The sequence below is a fragment of the Alosa sapidissima genome, chromosome 1 (assembly GCF_018492685.1).
Source record: "Alosa sapidissima isolate fAloSap1 chromosome 1, fAloSap1.pri, whole genome shotgun sequence".
NCBI classification, from domain to species: domain Eukaryota; kingdom Metazoa; phylum Chordata; class Actinopteri; order Clupeiformes; family Clupeidae; genus Alosa; species Alosa sapidissima.
In genome coordinates this window covers 21,881,340-21,908,839 of record NC_055957.1, presented here as the reverse complement: position 1 = coordinate 21,908,839, position 27,500 = coordinate 21,881,340, and the positions used below count along the sequence as shown (strand labels likewise).

Genomic DNA, 27,500 nt, shown 5'->3' with positions numbered 1-27,500 from the left:
ACATCTTTGTAGTTCAATGTATTGCTGTTTGGGGTCTGATAGTCAAAGAAGATGCCAGTGGTGTTGTTAGATGAAATGGGTCATGATCGCAAATGTAAAGTTATTAAAACTGGTGGTAACAGCAAGGGGAGATAACGTTACGTTAGGCTACTGTAATTAACATTATGGTAAATGAACACCCATAAGTATTTCTGGACTAAAATATTGCAAAGCGATTTGGTTACTTTATTTGTCTTGCTTTTATCAGTTGTAACATAGTCAAAACGTTAAGAATGTCATATCAGAACATGAAATAATAACTAGCTGCCACACTTAGAAGCTAGCTATTCTAGCTAACGTTTATCGTAGCTCATAGTGCTAGGCCTAATGTAACTCGTCAGTTTGTACGTTGCCCAGCGAATACTTACATATCTTAAGTTAAAGAATTGAAAGAAATAGGAAATAAAAAAAAAACTTGAACGGTATTATCTGTTTACATTCAGATCTTGCCAAACACTTTGCCTAAGTGCTATCTGCCGTCCTGTTCAGAGTCTATGGTTGCTATAGCAACCGCTGCTGTGCTTCATACACTGAGGAGATAAGCATGCAATTGTGGTTGAAATACTCCCGAAACACAAAGAAAACAAACCAAAATATATCTATGCAAGAACATGGGATGTTGTTGTATTCCAAACAATAAGCCAACAGTCGTGGAAGGGCATTACTACGGTTAAATCTCACTATGATCTCCTAGCTGTGCGATATGTCCCATTTACAACCCATTGATTTGATTCGTGTTCTTGCCGTCCACTAGGCTATTTTGCTGTGGCGCGAACAAAACGTGACGTCACTTGCAAGGGGTGAATAACCGCATTTATAGTTTTCTACAAATGCAATCAATCAAATTGGCCTCCATCACTCAACCAACGCTAACGGTAACATTACCCAGGTCCTTATTGATATTATAAGATTAACGTACCTGCAGTAAAAACCAAGCATGTCTGATAAACATCCTCAGATTTATTTCGGGCTCAAGAAGAAATGGAAATTACATTTCATGTGAACATCATCCTATCCTTATTAGACGTTCTCTGCGGTAAACTACACTCCTTGTATGAAGCGTCCATTGTTTTTCCAACCCACTTTTAACTTCCAACAAAATTACGTCTCACTGCAACAACGCGCCATCTAGTGGACAAACGACTACTTATCGCCAATACTGGAAATGCAGCCATGATGATGATGATGAATATTTATTTTGGCTTTCTTTTAATCCTACTGAATTTGTAATTATGTATCGGCCGTTCTAATACCGATAGTATGTGGGTGCCTGTGTGTGTGTGCATGTGTATGTGTGCACCGCCATCTACAGGCCAATGAGTGTACAGTCACTAAATGTACACATAACCTAATTTTTTTTAGACCCCCCCATGGATGAAATTCTACGAAACTTGCCATACGCCCAGAGAATGCCAGGTCAATCATACACATAAAATTTGGTGCAGTTCTGAACATCTTAACTGAAGATAGGGGCGATTAAAGCAGAATAATATTGCATTTTCATTTTTTACCGGGGGGGTGCAAATCACAAATGAGTGATTATGGGCCAGATTGATGTGGGCCCTTGAGACCAACATACCATAAAAGATTCTTCATCCTCAATGCCACGGTTCAGGTAGTTATTTAGGAAAAACTGCTTTTTTTGCGGTTGGGGGGGCCCAGCACGGGGGGAGGGGGGAGTGGCCCTCGGGGACGAAACGAATTTGTCCGTTTAGTCTAGTGGGGCTACATACCCACCAAATTTCATGTGCCCCGGTGGTTCGGTGTCCCGGGTATCGTTGACCAAAAATTCAGGAAGTAGATGATGGGGAAAAAAAAAAAAACGTTGACAATCCCTATATGACTGCTTCGCTAGCTTCGCTATTCACTTTTTCACAGACAAAACAATTTCCAAGAAACACCTTCCTTTACTGACTATACAGAAGAGTGCACAGACGATTTTTCGGATCCAGTTCCATCAGGACTTTTTGAAGAAACTCGAAAGTAAAATTCTTTTGGGTATTTTAGGTTCAATACATATGTGAGTCCAAACAGTATTGCTAAAGCAGCTGCGATTGAAGGCACTTCCCTTAGGACCTCTGTGCCCTCAATGACAACCTGAATGTCCGTCCCATTGATTACGATGGCCATTGGCAGCTCCCATCCAGTTTCCTGTATATCCTGAGAGACAAAAAACAATACATGAAGTCAAGTGGAAGAATTAGGGTGGGGTGGCTAGAAGACAGAGCTGGAGAGGGGGATTGGAGAAGAAAGTATGCGGGAGGGAGTGTAAAGTAAGTGGAGGTGAAGAGTTTGCAGTAGGGGTTAGAATATATTTCAGCAAAGTAAGACGCACGCCACAGGACACTCGTCATACTGTACGGTGGCAATCCGCCATTCAGCAGTATCAACAACGGGACCTACCGGAAGTGGCATTTCAACAGCTATGTGTAGGCTACTACACAACCCATGCACAGACCGACCATATGCCAATGTCCTATGTAGTCAAGGGCACTGTCACATCAGTGATGAATGCAAAGGAAATGGAGATAGCCTTACCTGACTTTCTTTCACGTGATGAACAGATTCACCAAGGTAGATGATTAAGGCTTTAAGAACGGATAGCCTCCTTGTCCCGATGTCCACATCCTGAGCAGAAACCATTAACTAAAATTACAGGCACACAAAAAAACATTTAGCCAGAGTAACTGCTAATACACTGCACATATATTTAATTTATATTACTGTAAACCACCTTCTGTAAACCAACTGTATACTACTGTCTACACGGCACTATATTTCGTGTCCTGTCTATACTTCACATTGCACTTTTCTGCTTTTTTGCACTTCTGGTTAGACGCAAAGTGCAATTTGTTGTCTTTGTACTTGTACTCTGCATGATGACAATAAAGTTGAATCTAATCTAATATGAATTGTCATACTTACATTTAGCCTAGGCCTATATCAAGTATTTATTTGAGTGGCAAATTAGATGTTTAAATGTAGGACTCTTACTTACCAATGTTCAGTCTTTGTTCTTCTCTTTATTTTCCCTCTCCTTCACCTCTTCAAAACTCCCTCTCCTTTTCCTCCACTTCTCCTGTCTTTTGCCTGCACAAAATGAATCAAAATACTTTTATACATATTTGGGTCTTTCTGCAACTAGGGTCTTTTGATGCCCTTCAATATGACAAAATCAACCCCTATAAATATTCATTTTAACCATCACAATCTGTAAAACATGATGGGATTTAGTTTAAAGTTGCGGTAAGGACTCAAAAGTAAGGGACAGGTGTACTTTGATTTGAAGAGTCTTAAATGAGGAGTAATGAAACACATCCATTTGAAATAATGTCATTTTGCAATTTAATTAGCTTGTTTTAGCTTTCAATACTGAGACTCGGGTGAGGGACATGTACAAAAGTGGTATTTGGACCACTAAAATGCTTTAAAAATCGTATTAAATAAAATTTTCTTTACATAAGTTAATATTTTAAGACAAGATGTATAATAGCACAGTGTATATATTTATTAAGCTTCATGTTAAATTTTGAAAGAAACCCAAAATTTAAGTACAGGGACATAAAAGTGCTCGTAGTTGCGGAAACACCCATTTACATCAACTTCACAGAGGTATTAGAGTACATTCAATAACAAATAACGTTAAAACATGTCATGCCTTGCATGAATTTGAACTTGTGCCGTCATTTTGAGGCAGTTAGCTTAAATAATTATAGAAAAGTCAGTATGTGAAAGCTAAAAAGTAAAATGTTGTGCATAGTGTCTAGGGGTATAAGTACAAGTGTTCGACAGCATAACAAAACATAACATAAGCACTATAACGACGGTGAGAGGAGAGGGAGTCCGTCTGCATCCTGAGAGCGGGCCCTTTTAATGTCTGGCTCATCAGGACCAACCACAGCACACCTGTGCACACCGGCATGGCTACAGCCCCCTGCTGGAAGATGGAAATATTTACAGAAAAGGGGCGGGGTTGGTACAGGTCTGACAGGGTCCTGACCCCCCCCCCCCCCCCCCCCCCCTTAAAACAGACAACCCACCATGGGACGTCAGCACCAAGAGCAAACATAATCAAACAATACCAAACAATTTTAAGCTATGAAATGTTTAAAAACAAAAGGGCATAGACAACAATAAAAACCAACCACCATCAACACCCATAACCCAACCAGACTTAAGCAACCCATCCACCACCAGTCTGTAACATCCCACTACCCTCTAGACTCCCCCAAACCTCCATGTCTCAGCACAACCAGCAATCTCCTGGTGCCTGGAAAAAGCAGATCTAAGGATAGACCGGACAGGAGACAGGAGAGACACAAGGACAGATGAGACAGAACAAGACATGACAATCACTCAGCCATCCACATCCAAGGCACGGGACAGGGCATCAGCCACAGGGCAACAGCCACACCTGTGCACACCGGCATAGCTACAGCCCCCTGCTAAAGATGGAAATATTTACAGAAAAGGGGCGGGGTTGGTACAGGTCTGACAGGGTCCTGACACTTGATTATTGGACTTTGTACACATCCACATACTGCATATCTACATCATTGTTTTAAAATTGTATTATGTATTACTATTGCTCTTAAAAGTTGCCTTAAAGGGGAACTATGCTGTTTTTTTTAGCTTAATATACCTTAACTTAACAGCTTCGGAGATATTGGAATGGTTATATGACTTTTTCTGGGGTGAAGGGTCACTGTCTCGCTTCTCTGTGAGCTGAAAAACCAGCCTTGCAACTTTGACTGTAACTGTTTGCAACTAGTCTCGCGGCCTCACGATGTAAAGAATTGCTTTACTGCACTACACACATACATGCCAGACATCGGCTAGAACAAGGTAGAGCAAAAAGCAAGAAAACAGCAAAGAATTTGCTAAAACTGCATAGGGTCCCTTTAAAGCCCCCCTGTGTAAGAATTTCTCCCATCTAGTGGTTTGGAGCTATATTGCAACCAACCTCTCAAGCGCTGCCACGTTTAGAACTACGGTAGCCGTTGCACATCAAAAACTGGCTATTCCGGACTCTAGGCACCTGAAAGAAGAACCTGAAGAATCCTGAAAATGCATCATTACAGTGCATGAAAATGCACTGTACTGTTCTTCCTAGGCTTCTTCTTCTTCTTCTTCTTCTTCTTCTTCTAACGCAATTAATGCAGCTTCAACCGTTTAACGTACAAACTACATTCAAACTATGTTACGTAGGTCTTACTTAGGACATCTGGGCTTTGTATTTTTCATCTTTGTAACTTTTATACTTTTTAAACTATTTATTAAAAACTACTCAAAATTTCCCCATAGACTTAACATTGAGCTGATGACATCACAATGAGCTAATTAACTTGATTTGCACGTGTATCAACTTCCAGCTGCTCATCTAGGCCCCATCAAAGAGCCAGTTCAACTGATTGATTGATTGATTGATTAAACTATTAATTAAAAACTATTAGGCCTTTATGACATCACAGCAATTAGAATCTTGTGCCAGGTGGCCAGGCCACCTGCATCAACTGTCAGTTTCTCAGGCTTTAAGCATACAGTCTCATTCTCTTAACCCTTAAAGGAGTACCGTCACACCGGTGTGACGGGAATGTTGGGAAATTAACATTCTAAAGAATATCTGGGTTCATTGAATTCAACATAGAATTTTGGAACCTTCAATTGTTGCGGAACTTAGAATGTTCAAAAACCTACACCTTTAAGGGTTAATATGGACCCTTTCAAGAGAGTTCCATTATCAGCATCATAGTTGGCCCCACAAGACTTCCTTTTTAACATTCCATATGTTATCTTAATGCAGAGGAAGTAGATTGGGGCCCAAATAGAACGTTCAAGCATTGTTTTTGTTTTTATTGTTGAAAGGGTCCTGTTCAACTGTTTAGTTATTCCAACTATATTAAACCTCATCTACCTAGCAAATAATTTTACCATTTAAACTATCCACCTATATTAAACCTCATCTACCTAGCAAATAATTTAACCATTTAAACTATCCTGTTCAACTGTTTCCTCTGTCCACAACATCATTTAACCATTTAAACTATCCACCTATTTAACTGTTCAGTCATTCCAACTATATTAAACCTCATCTACCTAGCAAATAATTTAACCATTTAAACATATCCACCTATTCAACTGTTCAGTCATTCTAACTATATTAAACCTCATCTACCTAGCAACCAATATGTTTTTACTCTGTATGATATTTTACATCATATTTTTAGCATTTTCATGCACTGTATTTCCTTCAGGAAATGCTTTTCTAGTTACCATCATTATTCACATTATATGTTTACGATTATACTCATAACTGACAAATGAATTACTTTGAAATAATATTTATCAAATACATATTTCAGGCTAAATAGAAGTTTATTTAGGGAACTTAAAGGAGTTTCTTTACAGCCAATACCAGAGCTGGACCAGACAGAGTCAGTCTGGGGACACATTGGGGATGGCGTGTCCATTTTCAGTGGGTGCCATCAGCGAGACATGGTCTCAACAAGCCATTTGGAGTCACATTGCTAAAATGTAGCAAATTACAAAAATGTAAAATTGCCAAATCTGTATTCCTTTATGGTCATGTATTGTAGATGGTGTAGATATATTAATTCAATTAAAATATGAATCACTAATTCAGAGACCTCTGCTCATAATCATTTGTAGAATGCTTTAAAAATCTGTCATGTCATTCTGTCATTTGCAACAAAAATGGGATCTGATTTGTTTTTAGCCCAGCCATATTGTAAATATGATTAACATGGGAATTGCACTATCATTACACCACCGGCTAAAGGGGTCTAGAAGCCTATATCCTCACCAGTCCCACCTTCCTCCATACCATAATACATTGTTCTGTATTTAGTGTTTAACTGATAAATTTTGGCCTAAACTATGTATTTTATAAAAGCATATACCCTCCATATGTGATATAACATTACTCAGGCCTACCTGAGACATTTCCCACCTTCCTCCATACCATGCACCACACATAGTCCTAGGTGAACCAAGTGAACAGCTGATACATTTTGGCCTGTACCTTTATAAGGGGAAAGAAATTGAACAGCCTAAACTAGGGTATATTTTTAAAAGTTCACCCTCTTGATGTAACTTAAAATGCACTGAGTCTAATATATATGTTTATTTATTTTTTTGTCCCGTCTTATTTCCAGTATAATGCATTGATTTTCAGGGTACACCTATTCACAGGGCTGGTGCATAGCATAGCCTATTAGCAGCAGTTCTAGGTTTAGTTAATTTATCATATCATATCAGAGAATGTTTATCGTATCATAGATAGATTCCTTATGGCACATATCAATGACCAATGTGAATATTTATAATTTATTTTTTAACTTTTCCTTCCTACCCAAAACATCTGGGGCGCTGTATGAAACCTTCTGGCCGACCGGATCTGCCTCCCAGGTAAACTGTGAATCCAAAGGAAGATTGTTGTTACGACTCCAACTTTCTGGCCCTGTCTGGTAGCCTGTGTAGGCCTATGGCATATTATAGGCTAAATTGAAGAATCAGTAAGACATTCTCTGGTTAGCAAACAGGCACTGCAACTCTTTGCCTATGGGTGACAGCAGAGTCCTGCTGTGGATTGGCTACATTGACTACAACCAGAGACGAAGAAGGAGTCCCTGGAGCGGAAGCGGAAAATACTAACTTCCTGTGTTTTTCCAGTTGTGATTTCAAACCAGGAAGATGGGCCCCGGTTTTGCTAAATGGATAATAACAGTGGCATTTTGCTGGTTCATTCAAAGTAAGTATTGTGGTTTAGTTGAAATTCAGACCGCACAGTAAGCGACTGAACAAATCATTTGACGCCGGCCTGTTTTGGTTTCCGATAAATCTAAAGCTTGCTTGTCGAATTTGCAATAATGTTGCAAGTCACCGGTTCGCCGAAACATGCGCTCTTCTTTCAAACCTAAATCCTCAAATGATAGCTATCCGTATGATAATTTATTTTGAGCAGTTTGTTGATCAGAGCCTGGTGTAACGTTGAACTCAATGTCAGTAATGATAACTAAACCTATAGCAGAGTGATCAGTCACACTGTTTCTACTCCCTTTTACTCACACAATACCTCAGTATCAACCAGCCTGATAACTCGTGACTGCGCCCCTCGGCGCCGACATCTCCACTCTCTCAACCAATGTAGAAGACATTAGCAAGTCAGAAATCCCTCAGTTTTAATTATTGGACGTCGATCTGGAAAGTAAGGACGGCTTTACAATCACAGGATTTCTGTTGAAAACCAATCGAGAATAGTGTCGAGTTACAACATGTACCAAATATCTGGAAGGATGCTGTAGTGGTCCCAGTCCCCAAAGGTAGCAGTTGTAAAATTCTTAATGATTTTAGACCTGTCGCTCTTACGTCACAGATTTTAAGGATCACGCATTGGATCCCATTGCTGACAGGCCACGCATAGTAGTAGATGCCACTCTCAGTCTGTTTTATTTGCTTTTCAAACACCTTGAAGGAAATGGGTCCCATACACAGATTCTTTTTATTGATTTGCTTTTGATACAATCCAACCTCATATCCTAGCCAAACCGCCTTGTTGAACAATTTGATTTTAGTTATAATCTTGTTGGTTGGATTCTGGATTTTTTAACAAACAGGACAAGAGAGTAACTGAGTTCTGTCTGGCCAGCTTTGCTCTTCTACAGGCTCACCACAGGGGTGTGTGCTTTCACCCCTCCTGTGCATCCTATACACAAACACGTGTTAGAGCAAATATGCAAATAGGACCATCATTAAGTATACGGACGACTCCGTCATTGGGGCAACCGTGGCCTACTGGTTAGCACTTTGGACTTGTAACAGGAGGGTTGCCGGTTCGAACCCCGACCAGTAGGCATGGCTAAAGTGCCCTTGAGCACGGAACGCCGCTGTTGTTGCAGGCAGCTCACTGCGTTGGGATTAGTGTGTGCTTCACCTCACTGTGTGCTGAGTGTGTTTCACTAATTTACGGATTGGGATAAATGCAGAGACCAAATTTCCCTCACGGGATCAAAAGAGTATTATACTTACTTATCATCTTCACTTATTATACTTACTTATTACTTACTTATCATCGTCAGCCTGCTCCACAAAAATGACAGAGGCCATGGACCAATAATTGAAGACTTTGTCCAGTGGTGTGAGAAGTCACACCTTCAATTCAACATATCCAAAACAAAGGATTATGTACATTGATTTTGGTAAAACTCCAAGATATGAGGTCACAACTATAAAGGGTCAACTAGTGGATCAAGTAGAATCATACAGATATCTAGGGGCAATTATTGACTCTTATTATATTATTATTGATTAAACTTCCAGAAGAACTGTGAAGCTGTCTGTAAAAAAGGACAACAGCGCCTGTGCTGCCTGAGGAAACTGTACCACTTTCATATAGACAAGACCATGAGGACATCATTTTAGCATGCTTTTATCAAATCCATTATATCTTTTCCCTTAGTGTCATGGTTTGGGTCTGCTTCAGTTAAACACAAGAGTAGTTTAAATCAAATTGTAAGATGGTCAAGTAAACTGATTGGTGAGTCCCAGCTGCACCCCACATCCCTGTATGCTAAACAACTACAGCGTATAGCTATAGCCATCTTAGAAGATAGCGTACACCCTTTGAATAGGAAATTCCAGTATCTTCCTTCTGGACGGAGGCTAATAGTCCCTAGATGTAGGACTACAAGATTTAAAAACTGTTTTGTCCCAGCGGCAATCACTCTGTTGAACAAACTGTAGAATTACTTGCACATAACGCACAAGCACCTTGGTCATGCACTACAGTAGCTGTAGCATCTATTGTATGTTTTATATGGTTTATGTCATATGTTTTTATTCATGTTCTACTGTCCGTTTTATATGTTTTGTCATATGTTTGTGTGTCATGTGGTGGTCTACAAAGTGTGAAGGATGTCCTGCCTCCTAGACTGTAAACCTAGTTTACCTATGGGTACCAATAAAGTGACCTGACCAGAACCTGACCTGATAGTGGGACAATGTTGGAATTACGGTGGAAAATATATTTTTGTATCACTGGTGTCATTCTACTCAATCGTTATATCTGTCATTGTAAATGCTTCAGGTTAATAATTTCTCAGTTGAATAACTGTATTAAATAACTGTTTATACATCATTATCTTCCAGTTGCAAGCGGTAACTCTGTGGAGCAGAAGATCTATGTAGAGTTGAATAACACGGTGCCATGCGTTCGCCTGCTCAACGCGACACATCAGATGGGCTGCCAGTGTAAGTAAACGGCTCTCTCTCTATCCGACACACTTGTCTGTACTAGATACATTACACACTTTAGTCGCTTAGACCCTTGACATTCACGCAAATTATTTGACACACACGATTTTTTAATAGACTTAGGGGTCAATAAAGGGGTCAATAAAGTATCTCTATCTATCTATCTATCTATCTATCTATCTATCTAGAGATTCACAATTTGGTGCATGTTTACAATTCATCTCTTTACCTTGTGTCTTTGTAGCCTCCATATCAGGAAACACTGGAGTTCTCCATTTGTTGGAGACTGATTCAGATCTGGATATAATACTGAATAACGGCCTTCATGCACCCTACATGGTACTCATGGATGCTTCATTCTTCAACAGGTATATATACACACCCACACACATGCACATAGGCTACACAATAACATACACCCTCATAGTAGCTGAGATATCATGTCGAACCAAGAATATTCCTGCTTGTCATGCCATATCCCACAGGCTTGCTTAATTCTGGGAGATTTTTAACTAAATGTACTTGTAGTGTGCAAGATTAGAAACCTTAAAGAGATGACATTTGATGGATGAAAATACCTGGCCAAAAGGTTGGCAGTAAAGGTGATGCGTGGAAGTGAAGTTTGGTGTGCAAATAAAGGCTACCTTTTTCTTTGTGCATGGTTTTGTTGCTGAACCTTGCGGTGGGATAGAAGTTTCTGCTTTTTTCACACTCTAAATGTCACCTGTGCTAATATGCGCTCATGTATCTTTTCTTATGGCAGCGCCGTCATGATGCGGATGAAGAACTCCACCCGAGTGGCGGGAGTTGCCGTGGTGATCCCCAACTCCAGCCCTGTTCAGGGATTCTCCCCTCACAACAAGTGCCCCAATCAGTACACAGGTGTGTGTGAGTGTGTGAGAGAGAGAGAGAGAGAACCGCTGGGGGCACGCTAAGTAGAATCTGTGAATTACCTTCCCAATCAGACATGTAGTGGACTGCAGTCTCGTGCCAAAAAATACATTTGTGCACCATAGTAAATATAACTGTGTCTTTGTATTGGTTCTCTGCTTCTCCCCTTATCCACACTGGGGGAAACCACATTGAATGATGAATCTTGATCAAAGACTTTAGAGCAGTCACAAGAGCTAAATGATTAACTTCTAACAATCTTCACCATATCACAAAAAATATGAATGGTCCTGCAAAAAGGGAAACAACATTTCTCCTATCACTCCTTTAAAAAAGAAAAATAACAATGAATAGTTGGCTACAAAGATCAGCCCATACCCAGAGTAACAACAGAAAATCTGTGCGTCGCGCATCTGTGTGTGTGCGCCTGTGTGTGTGTAGTGTATTTCGGAGCATAATATGGGGGTGATCCACAAACGTGTGTTTGGTTTTTATATTCTGCCATTTATTTCAGACACATCAAACTGTAGCCACTATGAAAGGATATGATTGTTGCTGTTTATAAACTAAATCATACTGATGCCATTTTCTGTCAGGCGTTTATACTCGGACACCTATGGTCCTCGGCTGGCAGACTGTAATGGAACAGTGTGGAATCCTCTGGGCAATGGACTGTCTTTTGAGGACTTCAAATTCCCCATATTCTCCGATGAACGACGACAACCAGACTGCAGTCATCCGCAAGGTATGCCCTTTGTGTGTGTGTGTGTGTGTGTTCCCTCTGCTGTGTGGAGAGATGAAAGGATCCAAGAACACACCCAGCAGTTAGGTGTGTGTGTTTGTCAGTAGACTATGTCAAGTTGTTATTTCCATTTGAGGTGGGGTGTTTGTGTGTGTGTGTGGGGGGGGGGGGGGGGGGGGGGGGGGGGGGGGGGCAGACTGGGTGGTGTGTGGAGGACAGACTTTGTGAGTGTGCCCTTTTGTGTGCTCATATTATACTTTTATATGTGTAAGTAGTGCATGTTTTCCAAGGACTGTGTGAGTGAGAATTATAGTACCTGCAGAGAATAGCTGAGGTCTTATTCCAAGTATTGCTTTCTTTGTTTCACTCTTTCTCTCTCTAGTGATCTCTCACTCTCTCTTGTGTGTTTCTGTGTTTGTTTTTCTTTGTGTGTGTGTGCGTCTGTGTGTGTGTGTGTGTGCGTCTGTGTGTGTGTGTGTGTGTGCACCTGTGTGTAGTGTATTTCGGTAGCATAATATGGGGGTGAATGGGAGTGCGCCAGCGTACCCCCTGTGTGCCCTGCAGCTCTTCTCCCACATGCACGCCGTCACCAGCACCGCCACCTGCATGAGACGCAACGACATCCAGAACAACTACAGCCTCAACCCAGGTACACACACACACACACACACACACACACACACACACACACACACACACACACACACACACATGCCGTCACCAAGCACAGCCACACATACATATATACACACTGTCTCCAACGTATCAGTCTCGGTCTCTCTCTTTCCCCCTCTCCCCCTGTCTTTCTGGCTTCCAGAGACTGTCTGTGATCCACTGGGGGATTATTAATGTTTGGGCTCCTCTCCATCCAATCAATACCACAGCGAAGGGACATAAGGCCAATGAGAGCGTGGTTGTCGCAGCAACCAGGGTAAGTGACAGCCAGATGTCCCACCCACATGTCCGTGTTTGTATTCAGTCCTGCAGACAAATCGACTAACAACATCGCTGGCATCCTGACAAATCGACTAACAACATCGCTGGCATCCTGACATGTTAGACATTAAGCTTTAAGATATGTTAAGCTGTTAATCTATACGTTTTCTGCAGGCACTGCATCTTACTTCTGTCTTTCTCTTCTCTTGTTCTCTCATATAGCCTACTCACACACATACATACATACACACACACACACACACACACACACACACACACACACACACACACTTCCCTCACTACCTCTTCCATCCATTCTTTAGTTTGTTTTCTTTCTCTTATCTTACCATGTTTAAGATCCTCCATTATGCCAATTTTGCAAAACGCCCCAGTCAGTGAGCCATATTTTGATCTGTTGCCCTGCCTTGAAAACCAAAAGACAACAATTTTATCATCATAATTCTATAGCTGATGTTTTTAGTAAGGTCCCACCTTTGAAGGTTTTAGAATATCTTATTAGCATAGATTTTAAGAAACATATTTAAGTTTCTATAACACACAGTGCTCTGGCCATTAAATAGCCTTAGTTGCGGAAAATGGCCTTAAATTAAACAACAAACAAATCTTACCATGTTTCCATATATTTGTTTTAAACCTCTTTCACTCCCCCTTCTTCTCTTCCTCCCTCTGTAGTTGCTCTCTCTTGGCCATTTTCATTTCTGCTTGTGTTAGGCCTTTTGGCCAGAGTTGTACCTTGACCTATTTTTAGAGCTGGCCCCTATGATTTGCGTTTTTCCTATGTCTCTCTTCAGTCTTCCCCAAGCCTTCTCTCTCTCTCTCTCTCTCTCTCTCTCTCTCTCTCTCTCTCTCTCTCTCTCTCTCTCTCTCTCTCTCTCTCTCTCTCTCTCTCTCTCTCTCTCTCTCTCTCTCTCTCCTCTCTCTCTCTCTCTCTCTCAGATGGTAAAGTGTTATGTGGAAGGATGCAGGAATAGTATGTTTTGATTAGCAGTTCAATAAACAAGTGTGGAATCTTTTCTCTCTCTCTCTCCTCTCAGATGGATGGCAGAACATTCTTCTGGGATGTTGCCACGGGTGCTGAGGGACCGTGGCCGGAATCGTTGCCCTCTTGGCCGCATCCCAAGCTCTCAAAACTACGGCTGAACAAGCCCCACCACCTCGGAACATCCTCTTCACCTTCTTTCAAGGGGTGTGTGTGTAATATTGTGCAATTGATTGAATTTTTTAATTTCAAGTATGATTTTGGCTTCCAATGAGTACAAAGAAATGAATAAACACACACATTACACTTTTTTCATTATTTTGTGTGTGATCCTTTCTCCTGTTTGTTTTCAGGAGACCTTTGACTACATTGGGAGCTCCAAAATGGTGTATGACATGGACAACAATAATTTTGTAATCGATATGGAAAATGTGCACTCAGTCCTGGAAATCGGACAGGTACACACACACACACACACACACACGCACATGCTGGCGTACTGTAACAGTAGCACTCATCTTGCACATAAGCTTCTAGATACTTAGACCTGATCTAGATATATTGTGTGTGTGTGCGTGTGTGTGTGTGTGTGTGTGTGTGTGTGTGTGCGCGCGTGTGTGTCTGAGTGTGTATTTTGTTGTGTGTATGCGTGCGGTGTGTGTGTTTAGGTGGGCCTGCGGAGAGGTTCAGAACTGTGGATGCACACTGACCCAGTCTCCCGGAGGAATAACATCAGCGTCAATCAAGAGGTGAGACAGAGATTCAGGCCCTGTTTAGACCACAACGAAAACGATGCAACCGGTGATGTTGTTCTGCGTTTGACCCTGTCCTTTAGACGCAAACGGAGTGTTTGACCCTGTCCTTTAGACGCAAACGGAGTGTTTGACCCTGTCCTTTTAGACGCAAACGGAGGTTTTATCCTGTCCTTTAAACGCAAGCGGAGATGTTGTTCTGCGTTTGACCCTGTCCTTTAGACGCAAACGGAGTGTTTGACCCTGTCCTTTAGACGCAAACGGAGGTTTTATCCTGTCCTTTAGACGCAAACGGAGATGTTTTCCTGCGTTTGACCCTGTCCTTTAGACGCAAACGGAGTGTTTGACCCTGTCCTTTAGACGCAAACGGAGTGTTTGACCCTGTCCTTTAGACGCAAACGGAGTGTTTGACCCTGTCCTTTAGACGCAAACGGAGATGTTTTTCTGCGTTTGACCCTGTCCTTTAGACGCAAACGGTGATGTTGTTCTGCGTTTGATCCTGTCCTTTAGACGCAAACGGAGATGTTGTTCTGCGTTTGACCCTGTCCTTTAGACGCAAACGGAGTGTTTGACCCTGTCCTTTAGACGCAAACGGAGGTTTTATCCTGTCCTTTAGACGCAAACGGAGATGTTGTTCTGCGTTTGACCCTGTCCTTTAGACGCAAACGGAGTGTTTGACCCTGTCCTTTAGACACAAACGGAGGTTTTATCCTGTCCTTTAGATGCAAACGGAGATGTTTTCCTGCGTTTGACCCTGTCCTTTAGACGCAAACGGAGTGTTTGACCCTATCCTTTAGACGCAAACGGAGATGTTTTTCTGCGTTTGACCCTGTCCTTTAGACGCAAACGGTGATGTTTCTCTGCGTTTGACCCTGTCTTTTAGATGCAAACGGTGATGTTTCTCTGCGTTTGACCCTGTCTTTTAGATGCAAACGGTGATGTTGTTCTGCGCTTGACCCTGTCCTTTAGACGCAAACGTTTGACCCTGTCCTTTAGACGCAAACGGAGTGTTTGACCCTGTCCTTTAGACGCAAACGGAGGTTTTATCCTGTCCTTTAGACGCAAACGGAGATGTTGTTCTGCGTTTGACCCTGTCCTTTAGACGCAACCGGTGATGTTTCTCTGCGTTTGACCCTGTCCTTTAGACGCAAACGGAGATGTTGTTCTGCGTTTGACCCTGTCCTTTAGACGCAAACGGACGTTTTATCCTCCCGCAAACGGAGTTTTTAAAATCGCTGATCGTTTTTTTGGGAAAACTCTGTTTGTTCGTTTGCGTCTAAAGAGGTACAAACGGAGACTTATGTGACAAGGCGGAGATTTTTACTCAGTTCAGAGGAGAAAGAGGAAGTGAGTCGTTACTGTTGTTGGTATTTTCGGGATTCTGATTGGCTAACGTGGGATTGAGCTTCTCCTTCCACTGCCACCGACAGGTTTGGCATGCTCTTGAAGGCATTTACCCGGGTTATTGTAAAGGAAAACTTTTCTGAAAACTGACAGGTGTGCACAATGTTATTTTTGAAAACGGAGAGGGTGAAATGTCCGTTTATGAAAATAGCCGGCCACGTGTAAAGGTAGCCTCAAAGAGACAGAGAATCAAAGAAACAGAGAGAGAGATGAAGCGAGACCTAGAAAGATTGAGAGATGAAGAGTTGCAAATGTTGACTTTATTTGTTGAAAAATATATATAAATTGACTGGATCTATCTACCTTGTTTCTCTCCCAGGTGGGGAATATTTTGAAAGGCATGACTTCTGCTGGTGCAGAGCTTGGTCTCTCCTTGGCTGAGCCCACTGCCACTCAGGCCCTCCCACCCTCCTCCTTCCAGCGCTTCCTCCTGTCTCGGGCTGTCCCAGGTGTGGTCTTGGCTGACCACCAATCGGCTTTCAACAACAAGTGAGTGTGAAAATGGATGTATACATGAATGGATTAAAGATGCTGGTCCTGACTTTGGCTGTTGAGCTTAAATGTCAACAACCAATCAGATTTCAGACATTCGCCTGAAGCACCATGTTGATTGTCTGGGATTGTTTCTGGCTCAGTATGAGCTGAGCCACCTTGTTTGTTTGCAAAGCAAAGACATCCAAGACTATTTATGCGTACTTGGGTGTGTGTGCGCGCATGTATTGACCGATGGCTGTTTGACGGTGTTGCTGACGCTGATGTCTCTCTGTCTCTCTCACACGCAGGTACTATGAAAGTGTGTATGACAATGCAGACTACCTGAACGTTAGCTATCCTCCTGACCTCACCCCAGAGGAGCAGCTGGAGTATGTCACTGACATCGCTCGGGTACGCACTGTTCCCATGCTGATCTCCTCATAGGGACAAAGATGGCAGCTTTGGGTGCTTTTTGTAGGCAGACTTCAAAGGCCTGCAACATAGTCCCAGTTCATACAAACTCCCCAATCTATAATTCTCTCTCTCTCTCTCTCTCTCTCTCTCTCTCTCTCTCTCTCTCTCTCTCTCTCTCTCTCTCTCTCTCTCTCTCTCTCTCTCTCTCTCTCTCTCTCTCTCTCTCTCTCTCTCAGGCATTGACCAACGTGTCAACACTAGTGGCTCGTTCTTTGTATCTCCAGGCGGGAGGGGAGGAGTCTCAGCTGGAGAATATCAGCGCGGACTCTAAGATAGTGAGATCACAAATCACATGGCCAATTACACAACCCATCACATGACCACATATCATTTCTGTGTGCCTCTCCACTCTGTACTTGCTTCACTCTGCCTCTCTTTCTTTCTTTCTTTCTTTCCTTTTTTCGTTGTCACTCATATACACATACATATACTCTTTCTCTTTTTACTCATACTCTTCTCTCTCCCTCTCTCTCTCTCTCTTTCTCTTTCTCTCTCCCTCCCTCTCCCAGGTGACCCAGTTGCTGTATGGTTTTCTGATCCAGTCTAATAACAGCTATTTTAGATCACTGACCAACCCTGAAGATAAATTACTTCTGGGTGAGTGATCTACACACACACACACACATACGCTCAGCTACATTCATACACAAACAGACACATTTTATTTCTGCACATTCCAAAATCACAGTATGATATTATCAGTGTTGGGCAAGTTACTGGAAATTAGTAATTAGTTATAGTTAAAAGTAATTGAATTGCTTTACCAATTACTGTATATCAATAGTAATTAGTTACTAGAGAAAGTGAACAGTACTGAACAGTTACACACAATAAACATAATTTGACCTATTAGACCTACTAGCCCTACTACCCTCAGGTAGATGCTTTAGAGTACTAAACTGCAGATTAAATAAATACAAAAACTCCTTTATTCCAACTGCCATAAAGATGCTCAATGATAGATAGCTGGCTATCTATATGTTATCCAGTGTGCAGCTCTGACTGAGTTGTTTTTTGTTGTAACTGTGGTGGTGTGGGGCTGTATGTCTAACTGTTGTTTTTTAATTGCCTTATGCATGAGCTGTGTATGTCTGTGATGCAGTGATTATGAAGCCCAAGACAAATTTCCTCTTGGGGACAATAAAGTATTCTTTACTTCACTTATTGTAGTCTCAACCCTTCAAATCAAACAGTAGCCTTGTACATGAGTTCTCAAACTTTTACTTTTGAAGAAACAGCTCAATAAGGTGTTCCAGAGAGAAGTTGTATGTTGAGTTAAACTTGGGCTTGTCTGTGCCAATGGCTCTGTATGTTGTAAGAATTTAACTTAAAGGTTGTATCAGCGATTGCGGGGTAATGTCACTTCTGTTGACATTCAAACAAAACAGAGAGCTAGCTCGCTACTCCCTCCCCCTCCCTCCTGTGCAATTGAAACTCTCCTAAACGCGCATCTCGTCGGTTATTGGTTATTTGGTAAAAGCAAAACTTTATTTTGCCTTTTGAGTGGTTGGCAACACTTGTTGGTAGCAATTGTTTTTGTGTACAGATCTCAGAGCCTATAGGCTGCCTACAGAGACACGTTTTTTGACGGTCTGCTTATGGGTCGGGCAGCTAGCAGATTGTTAGGAAAGATTAGATGAATGTGATGATTTATGTTTGGGCCTTTTTTGGGCCTGCAATCACTGATACAACATTTAATATAATGAGGCTTTTGCACAATAGGCGAAGAAGAGCAGAAAGATGAACGACAGTGCGCCTACTGCACCACTTGGAGTTTACGAGATGGAAACAAAAGGGAAAGGCGTTTAAGATGTCCATTTAAATTGTAGCCTGAACTCTTACATTACTCCAAAATAAGGAGGAATGTAAGGAGACTGCTGTGAACTGTAAAGAATATATCTGCAATGGAAACACAAGACCAAATCGTGAGAAACACAGGTCAGGCGACGTTAGATCAAAAGCAGCAAATGTGGATCTGTCATCTTGTCTGCTGAAGTTGTTCATTTGTCACACAAGATAAACAGAGTAACGCGTGTAACAAACTAATTTTTTAAATTTCAGTAATTGTAACTGCCTTACTCCATTTTTAAAAAATACTTTGTTACATGTTTGTTGCCGCTAAAAGTAGTGGAATTACAGTAACACGTTACTTTGTAATGCGTCACTCCCAAGACTGGATATTATGTCACACACACGCCCTGATATAACATTTGGATTTTTCGTATCACCTTTGGAATGGAGACTTTTGTGTTTATACTTGTGTTTGTGTGCGTGTCCACAGAGGCTCGGGCTCCGCAGTACTACGTGGGTGTGCCCATCTCGGCCAACACCATTAAGCCTTCCACGAGGATAGTCCAGTACCTGCTGGCCAACTACCTGGGCAACTCCACCGGCCTCAACCAGTCCAAGTGCCAGGACCCATCTGGTCTGCCTGAAGAGAGCAAAGAGGTGAGGGTCTCTATGTGTGTGCATTTGTGCTTGCATGTGTGCTTGCGTGTGTGTGCGTGCACCTGTTCAACCCCACATCTCTCAGCCCAAGTTCAAGTAGCAGGACCTCTGTGTCAGGAGAGTCCAAAGAGTTGGTGGAGGAGGAGGAGCATGCACTAGTGTGTATCTAAGAAGGACCGTTATTGTTCAATCATATAGACCAAAGGACTGGTGGAAAAGGCTGATGTGCCTCCATATCCCAGCCGTCTACCCACACCATGTTAATAAAGAACCAAGTACAGAATCACGTTGGTGCCATTACCACAATATAAAATCCTAAGTGAGTGTAAAAACTCCTCAGTCTGTTGGAGAGAGCGGGTGTGAATTTTAGCCATTTGTGCTCTGCTTTGTGAATATATCAGGATTTAAGTTTGCGGCTTCACTTCATGACCCATGACCCTTTTCACCCCCGCCCCCCCCCCCATCATTCATCTCTCCATCTCTTCATGTTTCCCCTCTCATTCCTCTTCATCTCTCCATCCATCTGGTCTCTGCATCATTTGCATTACCTCCCTCCATCTCTCTTTCCATCTCTCCTCTCTCTCTCCCTCTCTTTCTCCACAGCTGTACTCCTACCTGTGGGTGCGGGGGGCCAACGGCTCCGAGGCTGCGCCGTTCTGTGTGCGCTCCACGGTGCGCCGGACGCTGGCCATCTCGCCAGCCTTTGAGCTCAAGCAGTATGACTCCCGCACCTACTCCACGTGGACTGAGTCCCGCTGGAAGCTCATCCGCGCCCGCATCTTCCTGGTGGCCAGCCACGATCTCGAGGTAAAGGGGGAAGGGGGAGATGGCATTTAGGGACTGGTATTTAGGCTCAGTGGTGTTTCATTAAAGGAATTATCCGGAGTAAAATGCACTTTAGATCAATTTACGGATGATTGGGAGTACATACGTTGAGTTGACATCAATATCATGTCATTCGGATGTGTTTTGAGAAAGTTCGATTTTACCGTTTTTAATCAAAACTCGTTAACCTGGAAGTGACCAGGGCATGTCATTTCGCCGCTACAAAACGCTATTTTTATACCTCTTCTACAGTTCCAAACAACATTACACTTACGTGGTAGTGAGTAGGGGTGAACGATTTTGGAAAAAAATCTAATTGCGATTTTTCTCACCAATATTGCGATTGCGATGCGATATGCAATTATTTTTAAGCTCTTTATCTTCTGTCTTATTCAACAAAGACAAGCAATATATTATTCTATAGTATGACCAACACAAAATTAGATAAGTTAAACATAAACTGTTCTTTCCTGGAGCCCAGGCCTATGTTATGATGGCATTAAGTCATTGAATAAGATTGATGAATGAAATATTTTTTATTTAACTATTTTAATCACATTAGTAGACCTATATTTGTTGAACTTCCAGCCTTGTAAACATTTAATGATTCTGATTCGTTTCTATTTTGTTTCTATTTCATGTAGATATGACCTTCTTTCGTTAGTTAACAAATACATGCAGTGGCACTGACACGGCTTCTCATTGTCCTGTGCACTCCATACACGCGCGCGCACGCCCACACACACACACACACACACACACAGACCCGCTCCTCTCCTCTGTAGGCTACTGCACGTGAATCGGAACAAACTACTGTAGATTGTTGTAGCGCAAATAAATGCGGCCGAATGACCGTTCGGCTCGGTGTTAACTAAAGGTTAGCATCATCAACACCGCAGCGCAATACGCATGCATGCAAATTAACTAGTTTGTTCATATCACAACAAAGCCAATCGCAGAGACAAAACTCTTTAAACAGGCAAAGGTATCAGCAGTTAGCAGCATGTATGTAGCCTAGAGCCTTAGCTGGTAAGCTAATGTTAGAACAGCTGGGTTTTTGGTGGTTAGCTGTGTCAACTACTTGCGGATAACATTATGCATCAATTAAATGTTTGTGCCGCCAACCCCCTTGGATATCACAAATGCCCCCACTGTCACTGTACTCCAGTAAACAAAGTCCCCAGTGCACAGGTGAATGGCTGCTGTGCAGCCTAAACAGTCTGGAGTGGAGTTTTAATCGTCAGCTGGACAAGTGAACGAAGTTACCAGCCAGAGTAGCAGCACAGGGGAATTATGAACTAGAACCAGGGACATGGCAGGTTCGGGCAAAAGGTAATGAAGAGGTTTATTTTTAACCAAAGTAGCTCTACTGATCAGACCTTTCTTTACACTGTTAGCTGGTCCTCTTGTTTACGTTTTTTGCTTCTTCAGTGGTCGGTGAGAAGAGTCAAGTATAAATGCGTTTTGTTGACGTCACATATTACAAATTGCAGCCTTTGCGGTTTGAAAATCGTGTTTCATCATATCGCGATATTATCGCAAATGCAATAAATCGTTCAGCCCTAGTAGTGAGTAGAGAGTCCCTAAAGCCAAACCGAAGTATCCCGAGGTCTTTATGTGGTCGGATAGAGAGTCCAGAATGAATTTCATCAAGCCAGTACCTTTCCGGAAATGTTGCTGCTGCAGCTGGCATCTTTAGGGGAAAGTCCGTAGGAGTCGATTGCCGAGTGTGGAGTAACACGCTCTGGAAATTCACGATTCCAGTCAACTCAACGTATGTACTCCCAATCATCCGTAAATTGATATAAAGTGCATTTTACTCCGGATAATTCCTTTAACTCGTAACGCAAGGTTCGAGGGCCAAACCCAAGGGGTCACATTTGAGCATTTAAAAATTTACTTGAAAATAACCCAATTGTTACTTTCTGAAGCAACGACTTACTTTTAGAATTTGAAACTGAGTATCTAATTTAGTTACTTTTTGGAAGACGTAACTGTAACTAATTACTTTTTAGAAGTAACCTTCCCAACACTGGTCATGAGTTCGGTACTACACAACAGCACCACATGTAGTAGTGATGAGCTTAGCACTTAGCAAGCTTTTAGCTTATTGTAGTAGAAGCAGGTGTCTTTGCTTTTATCAGTGCTAATAGTTGCTGGTGCTTTTAGCTTTAAGCAATGTTAATAACTGTTGGTGTTTTAGCAGTGCTAATAGCTGCTGATATTTGTCAAATGTGATGTCTGTCTGCTTTGTAAAGTCAATCTAAGTGTGTGTTTTCCTCTCCCTCTCTTTCCTCCCCTCCTTCTCGCTCCCCATCTCTCTCTCTGCTTTTCTCTCTGCCTCTCTCTTTCTACAGATGCTAACATTGGGGGTGGGGATCGCCGTGTTGCTGCTCTCTCTCCTCGTCACCTACTTTCTCAGCACGAAGGCGGAGCTTCTATTTGCCCCCGCCCAGGAATCAACAGGCAGCGCCTACTAATAGCTAGGGCTGGGGACCACTTACACACACACATGGATAAACACATACATACCGTAAATACACACACACACACACACACACATGCACACATGCACGCACACTTGCACTGATGAAGGGACATACTGTACATGCATGTAGAAAGGCTACACTGTCTGACACACACACACACACACACACACACACACACACACACACACACACACACACACACACACACACACACACACACAGAAAACTACCCTCTCACGTAGAAAAACCCACCAGCCACCCCAAATCACATTCTCAGAGACTGTTGTATTGGCCTTGGCCCTTGGGTGGACTGTACTGGTTTAGTAATGGCAGGCCACACACCAGCTGGCTAATGGATGTTCATACTCTCTCTTTTGCTCAGTTTGTTTGTTTGTTTGTTTTGTTTTGTTTTTTTAAAATCACAGTTGTGGCTCTGTTAAGCCCCATTGGGTCAGGCCCAAAACTTTTGGTTGATTTTACCAATTTGACGTAAACAGTGTGAACAGTAGTGAGCTGATACGGATGTATGTATGCTTGTGTGCACGTGTGTGTGGTAGAGCTTACAGAATGAATGTGTGTGTGTGTGTGTGTGAGTGTGTGTGCGCGTGCGTGTTGAGTATGTGCAAATAGCTTTCTCCACAAGTAGCGTGATGTTTGATTATTGATCTGTGTAAGAAAATTAAGTGGATAACCTTTCAACACATTCCGCCATGTTGACTCTGCCTACAGTCCCTCCCCTCCAGATCTCAGCACAAGTGCTATTGGGCTTGCTAGTGACTCCAGATCTCCGCTCATGTGCTGTTCGGCTTGCGAGTGAGTGACTCTAGATCTCTGCTCATGTTCTGTGGGGCTTGCGAGTGACTAGATCTCAGCTCATAAGCTGTTGGGCTTGCTAGCGACTCAAGAGCGGGTCCAGAGATGAGATGATCCGAAAGATAAGGCAGGGAGGAGGAAGATGAGGAAGAGGAAGACATGTGGGAGCATGAAGGGAGATGAGATCTGTTGCTTTTCTGATGAAACTGCAACACCAACAGCACTGTATCTCACTCAGTGATTTAATGAATCCTCTGAATGTAAGAGAGATGTGGAAGCAGCATTAAAATAATCTCATAAAGACGGCCAGGAAACGAGAGGAGGCAGGCACTGGGGGATCAAATGGCATGCACAAAGGGCTTTGGGAAACCCCTGTCGGCGGGTGGGAGGGAATTAATTAAACACGTTGGTCCGGCTTGCCTGCCCGACTGCGCCACCTGTTCCCTTCTCTCGCTGTAAATCCATGGCAGCATAAGCACTGAGAGCAGCCCTCCGGTTTCGCTTCTCCGGATTATTCCGGAAAAGTCTGCCCCACATCTGGCCCAGTGACCGTGGCCTGACCCCGTCACCCGAAATCAAGGTTCATGGTCAAAGGTGAGGGGTGAAAGGTCAGAGTTGAGGAGAGTGGCAGAGGTGAAGGTCGCCATGACGGAATGAGCAGTTGCAGTGTTTTAAACTGTCAGTAGGGGGATATGGCCCATTGAGCAGATGACTTTGGACTGGACTGGACCGGCCCTGGGCTAGAGTATGGGAGAATCCGCTCTCAAGTCAGACGCTCTTGTGGAAGTTAGGAAACAACTGAAGAGCAGACAGAATACCACTACAATCCTTTCCTGATTCTACTCTTTGAGAGAGAAGATTGCTTTTTATATGTATAAAATCAGTCTCTTAAGATGGAGATTTCTTTTTTTTTTTCAGAACCAAATGAGATGGGATGACTTTTTTTTTTTCTCTTTTGATGATTTGCTTTTAAGGTGTTTGTGGGGATGGGAGTGAAGATGGGTGGGAGCTAAGGGTTAAATGGGAGAAGAATACCTGGACATACAAATAAAAACGCTTCTTTTCTAGAGTATGTGTGTTTTTGGTTTATTCACATTTGTGCATAGAAGCCTAAACAACTGGCTGCCTTGAGATGCTGAGAAACACTTACAAATAGACAATGACTTGAAGAACCTGCTGATTTAAAGAAAGATACAGTCCTTAAGCACCCCTCTCAGAGATTGATTGTAATAAACTGGAAAAGTACACATCTTACTTAGGTAGACTTGCCCCACAAATGTTCATCTTCTCCTTCTCCATCTATCAAGAGTTCCAGAAAGTATTCAATTTCACAACAAAAAATTCACTCTAGTGTGGGACGGACAGATCAAAACGACAAACAATCATCCTAGTGGGGCTTCATCATGCCCAACATGTTTCGTCTTTCAGTGTCGCGAATATATTTATAAACGAATATAATTAAATGAACATGGATTTGTATATTATTATTTGAATAATAAACTAAATATTTTAAAATGTTTTATCGTTAGTCATGAATGAAATGGCATAGTCTTCAAAACCTTTAATTATAAAAAAAATCTCCTTGCGTGCATTTGCACAAGTGATTTCAAGAACGCCAGCGTCGTAGCACCTAACCTACTTCAGTGTTGACCTGCACCTCCGAGGCCTGGAGAAGGAAGGCGTCGGGGGGAGGGAGAGAAGAACAGGAAAAGGAGATATGTCGTGGGGGAGGGGGATCTGGGGGCGGGTCTTGCAGATATCAGGAGGTGGTCGAGGGGTCTTCGAACTACAGGACAGGAGAAAAAGTTCAACAACTCTACCTGGTGACTTCTTGTGGTATTTTGAACAAAGCGCCATGGTATCATGCGAAAGTTCGTTAAGCGGCGGTGGTATTTAAACGCGGAATAGAAAGGCTATACGCACAGATTTATTAGCATACAGTTTATAAGGGAAAGGGTCTACTGCAGTATACAGTTCCACTACAGTCGGATGTGACTTACTGTATCACAGTCTTTTGTTAAGAGCTACGTTTCCGAAACGGCTGGTAGGCTTTCTCGTATGGAAATGTTCGGGGTTATCCAGCAATATCTCTGAGGCGACTTCGGGAATTTATTTCACTGCAAATTGTTATACGAAAACTTGGTCATTAGTAACGGTCGCCGTGGAAAGAGACGAGCCATTGGACACCAGATTTGTGGGAAGGTAAGTTGGGCATTGGGCAATGTTATCCATCGCAACGACACAAAACAAATTACTGAAACTTTTCGAACTCATCTATTTAGCTTTTATGTGTAGTGTATCTCTTTGACAATAGATTCGAATATTGAGAAAAGACATCGATATAGTTTGTTTCAAACAACCTATATTATTTCCCTGTGTGCGTACGCTACAAGCCAGTTGGCCTGGCAGCAGAACGCCCTGAACCCGTTTTAAATTAGGTTTGAGGAGTGTCTCAAACAAAACAGTCATATTCATGTTCTAGATCATGGTAAATGGCCCATTTAGCACAAGGTCTTTCTAGATGATTTTTATCCAGGATTGCGCTCTGTTGTGCGCACCTAGCAGCATGACGCGTAATTTATATACCTTGATAAGTGCGTACTGGGTTCAAAGTTGAGGAATAGGCTTGCCAGTTTCACCCAAGGCCATGTTGTAAATATACTGTAGAGTAAAGCCTAGAATTGTCATGGGGATCAACCAGCGAGAACTAGATTGTCACGCCGACAAAACGGTGAGATCTTCGGCTGCTCCTTTGCCGTTAGCGCAAACGTGAGAGCTGCGGACGCCATAAGGTCGCATCGCGTCATATGTCACCCGAGTCCCATACTGTAGGCGAGAGGGTGGCGTGCAGTGCCGCGTATTGTGTCAGCTGTCTCGGGTCATTTAACAGAGTAAACACAGCCGGTTTAAACGACAAGGAGAATCAGACAACCCTGCTGATGAGGCCAGTGAATGCCAATTTCCACCTGAAGAACTGCAATTTCTCAGGGATGTGAATGTGTAGCCTTTGGCAGAGATGGAGTTTTGAAGCATAGGCGGTGGGTGGAGTTGAGTGCTGAGGTGAATTTTGTTTTAGCAGGTGGTTTTACCCGTCCTAACTCTGTGATGGTGTGTGTGTGTGTGTAGACACACAAGTGTCACAAGTACACATTTCAACTTGAATGGGTAACCATATCCGTTGAGTGGAGTGGGCCCTCCGCTGCCGTTACTTAGCACTCAGAAGAATTGAAGAGACCAGTGTAACAGTAGACTCTAAGGCTAGTCTCTCTTTTTCGGCATATGCTGTGTGGTGACACCAGTATTCATGCATGCATGCATAAGTCAGTGTCAGGTACTGTGCGTGCGTGTGTGTGTGTGTGTGTGTGTGTTTGCAGTCATAGGGCCTTTGCTTAACGCCACCAGTATTGTAGCGTGGTCTCCTGTCTCTGTCCCTCTCCATAACCTGGCAAGCAAGAGTAGTTCCAGCAAGTAGACCCAGTGCTGGGAGTGAGAGCTGCCCAAAAATGGGTCCTCAGGTCTGGGATGTGAGCACCAGCCCTCGGCCTTGACGACCTGTAGACGCTCCAGCTCATGTTAAGATGTACATGCTGCGGGCAGTCCATCATTGTCATTGTCATCATCTTTATCTTGATCTACATCTTATTCTCCCTTTCAGAGCATCTCTCCCTCACTGAGGGGTGGGTGGAGCCATATACTGTGGGAGGGGCATGTAGGACCCACCCACTCCAAATATGGACAACGAGTCTCAATACTCTGGCTACTCTCACAGATCATCGCACTCACACAGCTCCAGAAAGCACAGGTATGAGAAGTGCACACACACACACACACACACACATACACATACACACAAGCACGTAGAGAGAGAGAGAGAAAGAGAGAGAGAGACTCACATAGGTCTTAATATGAAACAGAACAATGCTGGCCTATTTAGGTAGACT

The 27,500-nt window shown here is 42.7% G+C and overlaps 2 protein-coding genes across 2 annotated transcripts in view; both read left to right on the top strand.

Moving 5' to 3' along the window:
- Positions 1 to 7,676: 7,676 nt before the first annotated feature.
- ncstn (nicastrin) lies at positions 7,677 to 24,628 on the top strand. Its single transcript, XM_042102523.1, is given in 20 exon segments — positions 7,677 to 7,810; positions 10,207 to 10,308; positions 10,556 to 10,679; positions 11,075 to 11,199; positions 11,813 to 11,910; positions 11,912 to 11,962; positions 12,455 to 12,593; positions 12,762 to 12,790; positions 12,792 to 12,875; positions 13,936 to 13,975; positions 13,978 to 14,087; positions 14,234 to 14,338; positions 14,549 to 14,629; positions 16,356 to 16,525; positions 16,819 to 16,921; positions 17,161 to 17,259; positions 17,494 to 17,581; positions 19,266 to 19,432; positions 20,036 to 20,239; positions 22,615 to 24,628. Coding segments are annotated over 20 exon segments (2,100 nt in total). The 5' UTR covers positions 7,677 to 7,752; the 3' UTR covers positions 22,738 to 24,628.
- A 699-nt stretch (positions 24,629 to 25,327) lies between these two features.
- The window catches only part of LOC121714916 (vang-like protein 2), a 10,834-nt gene continuing 8,661 nt past the window's right edge, over positions 25,328 to 27,500 (top strand). Inside the window, exons 1-2 of the mRNA XM_042100123.1 lie at positions 25,328 to 25,761; positions 27,215 to 27,361. Coding sequence (XP_041956057.1) covers positions 27,291 to 27,361 — 71 coding nt within the window. The 5' untranslated portion in view covers positions 25,328 to 25,761; positions 27,215 to 27,290. The remainder of the gene's footprint in view (positions 25,762 to 27,214; positions 27,362 to 27,500) is intronic.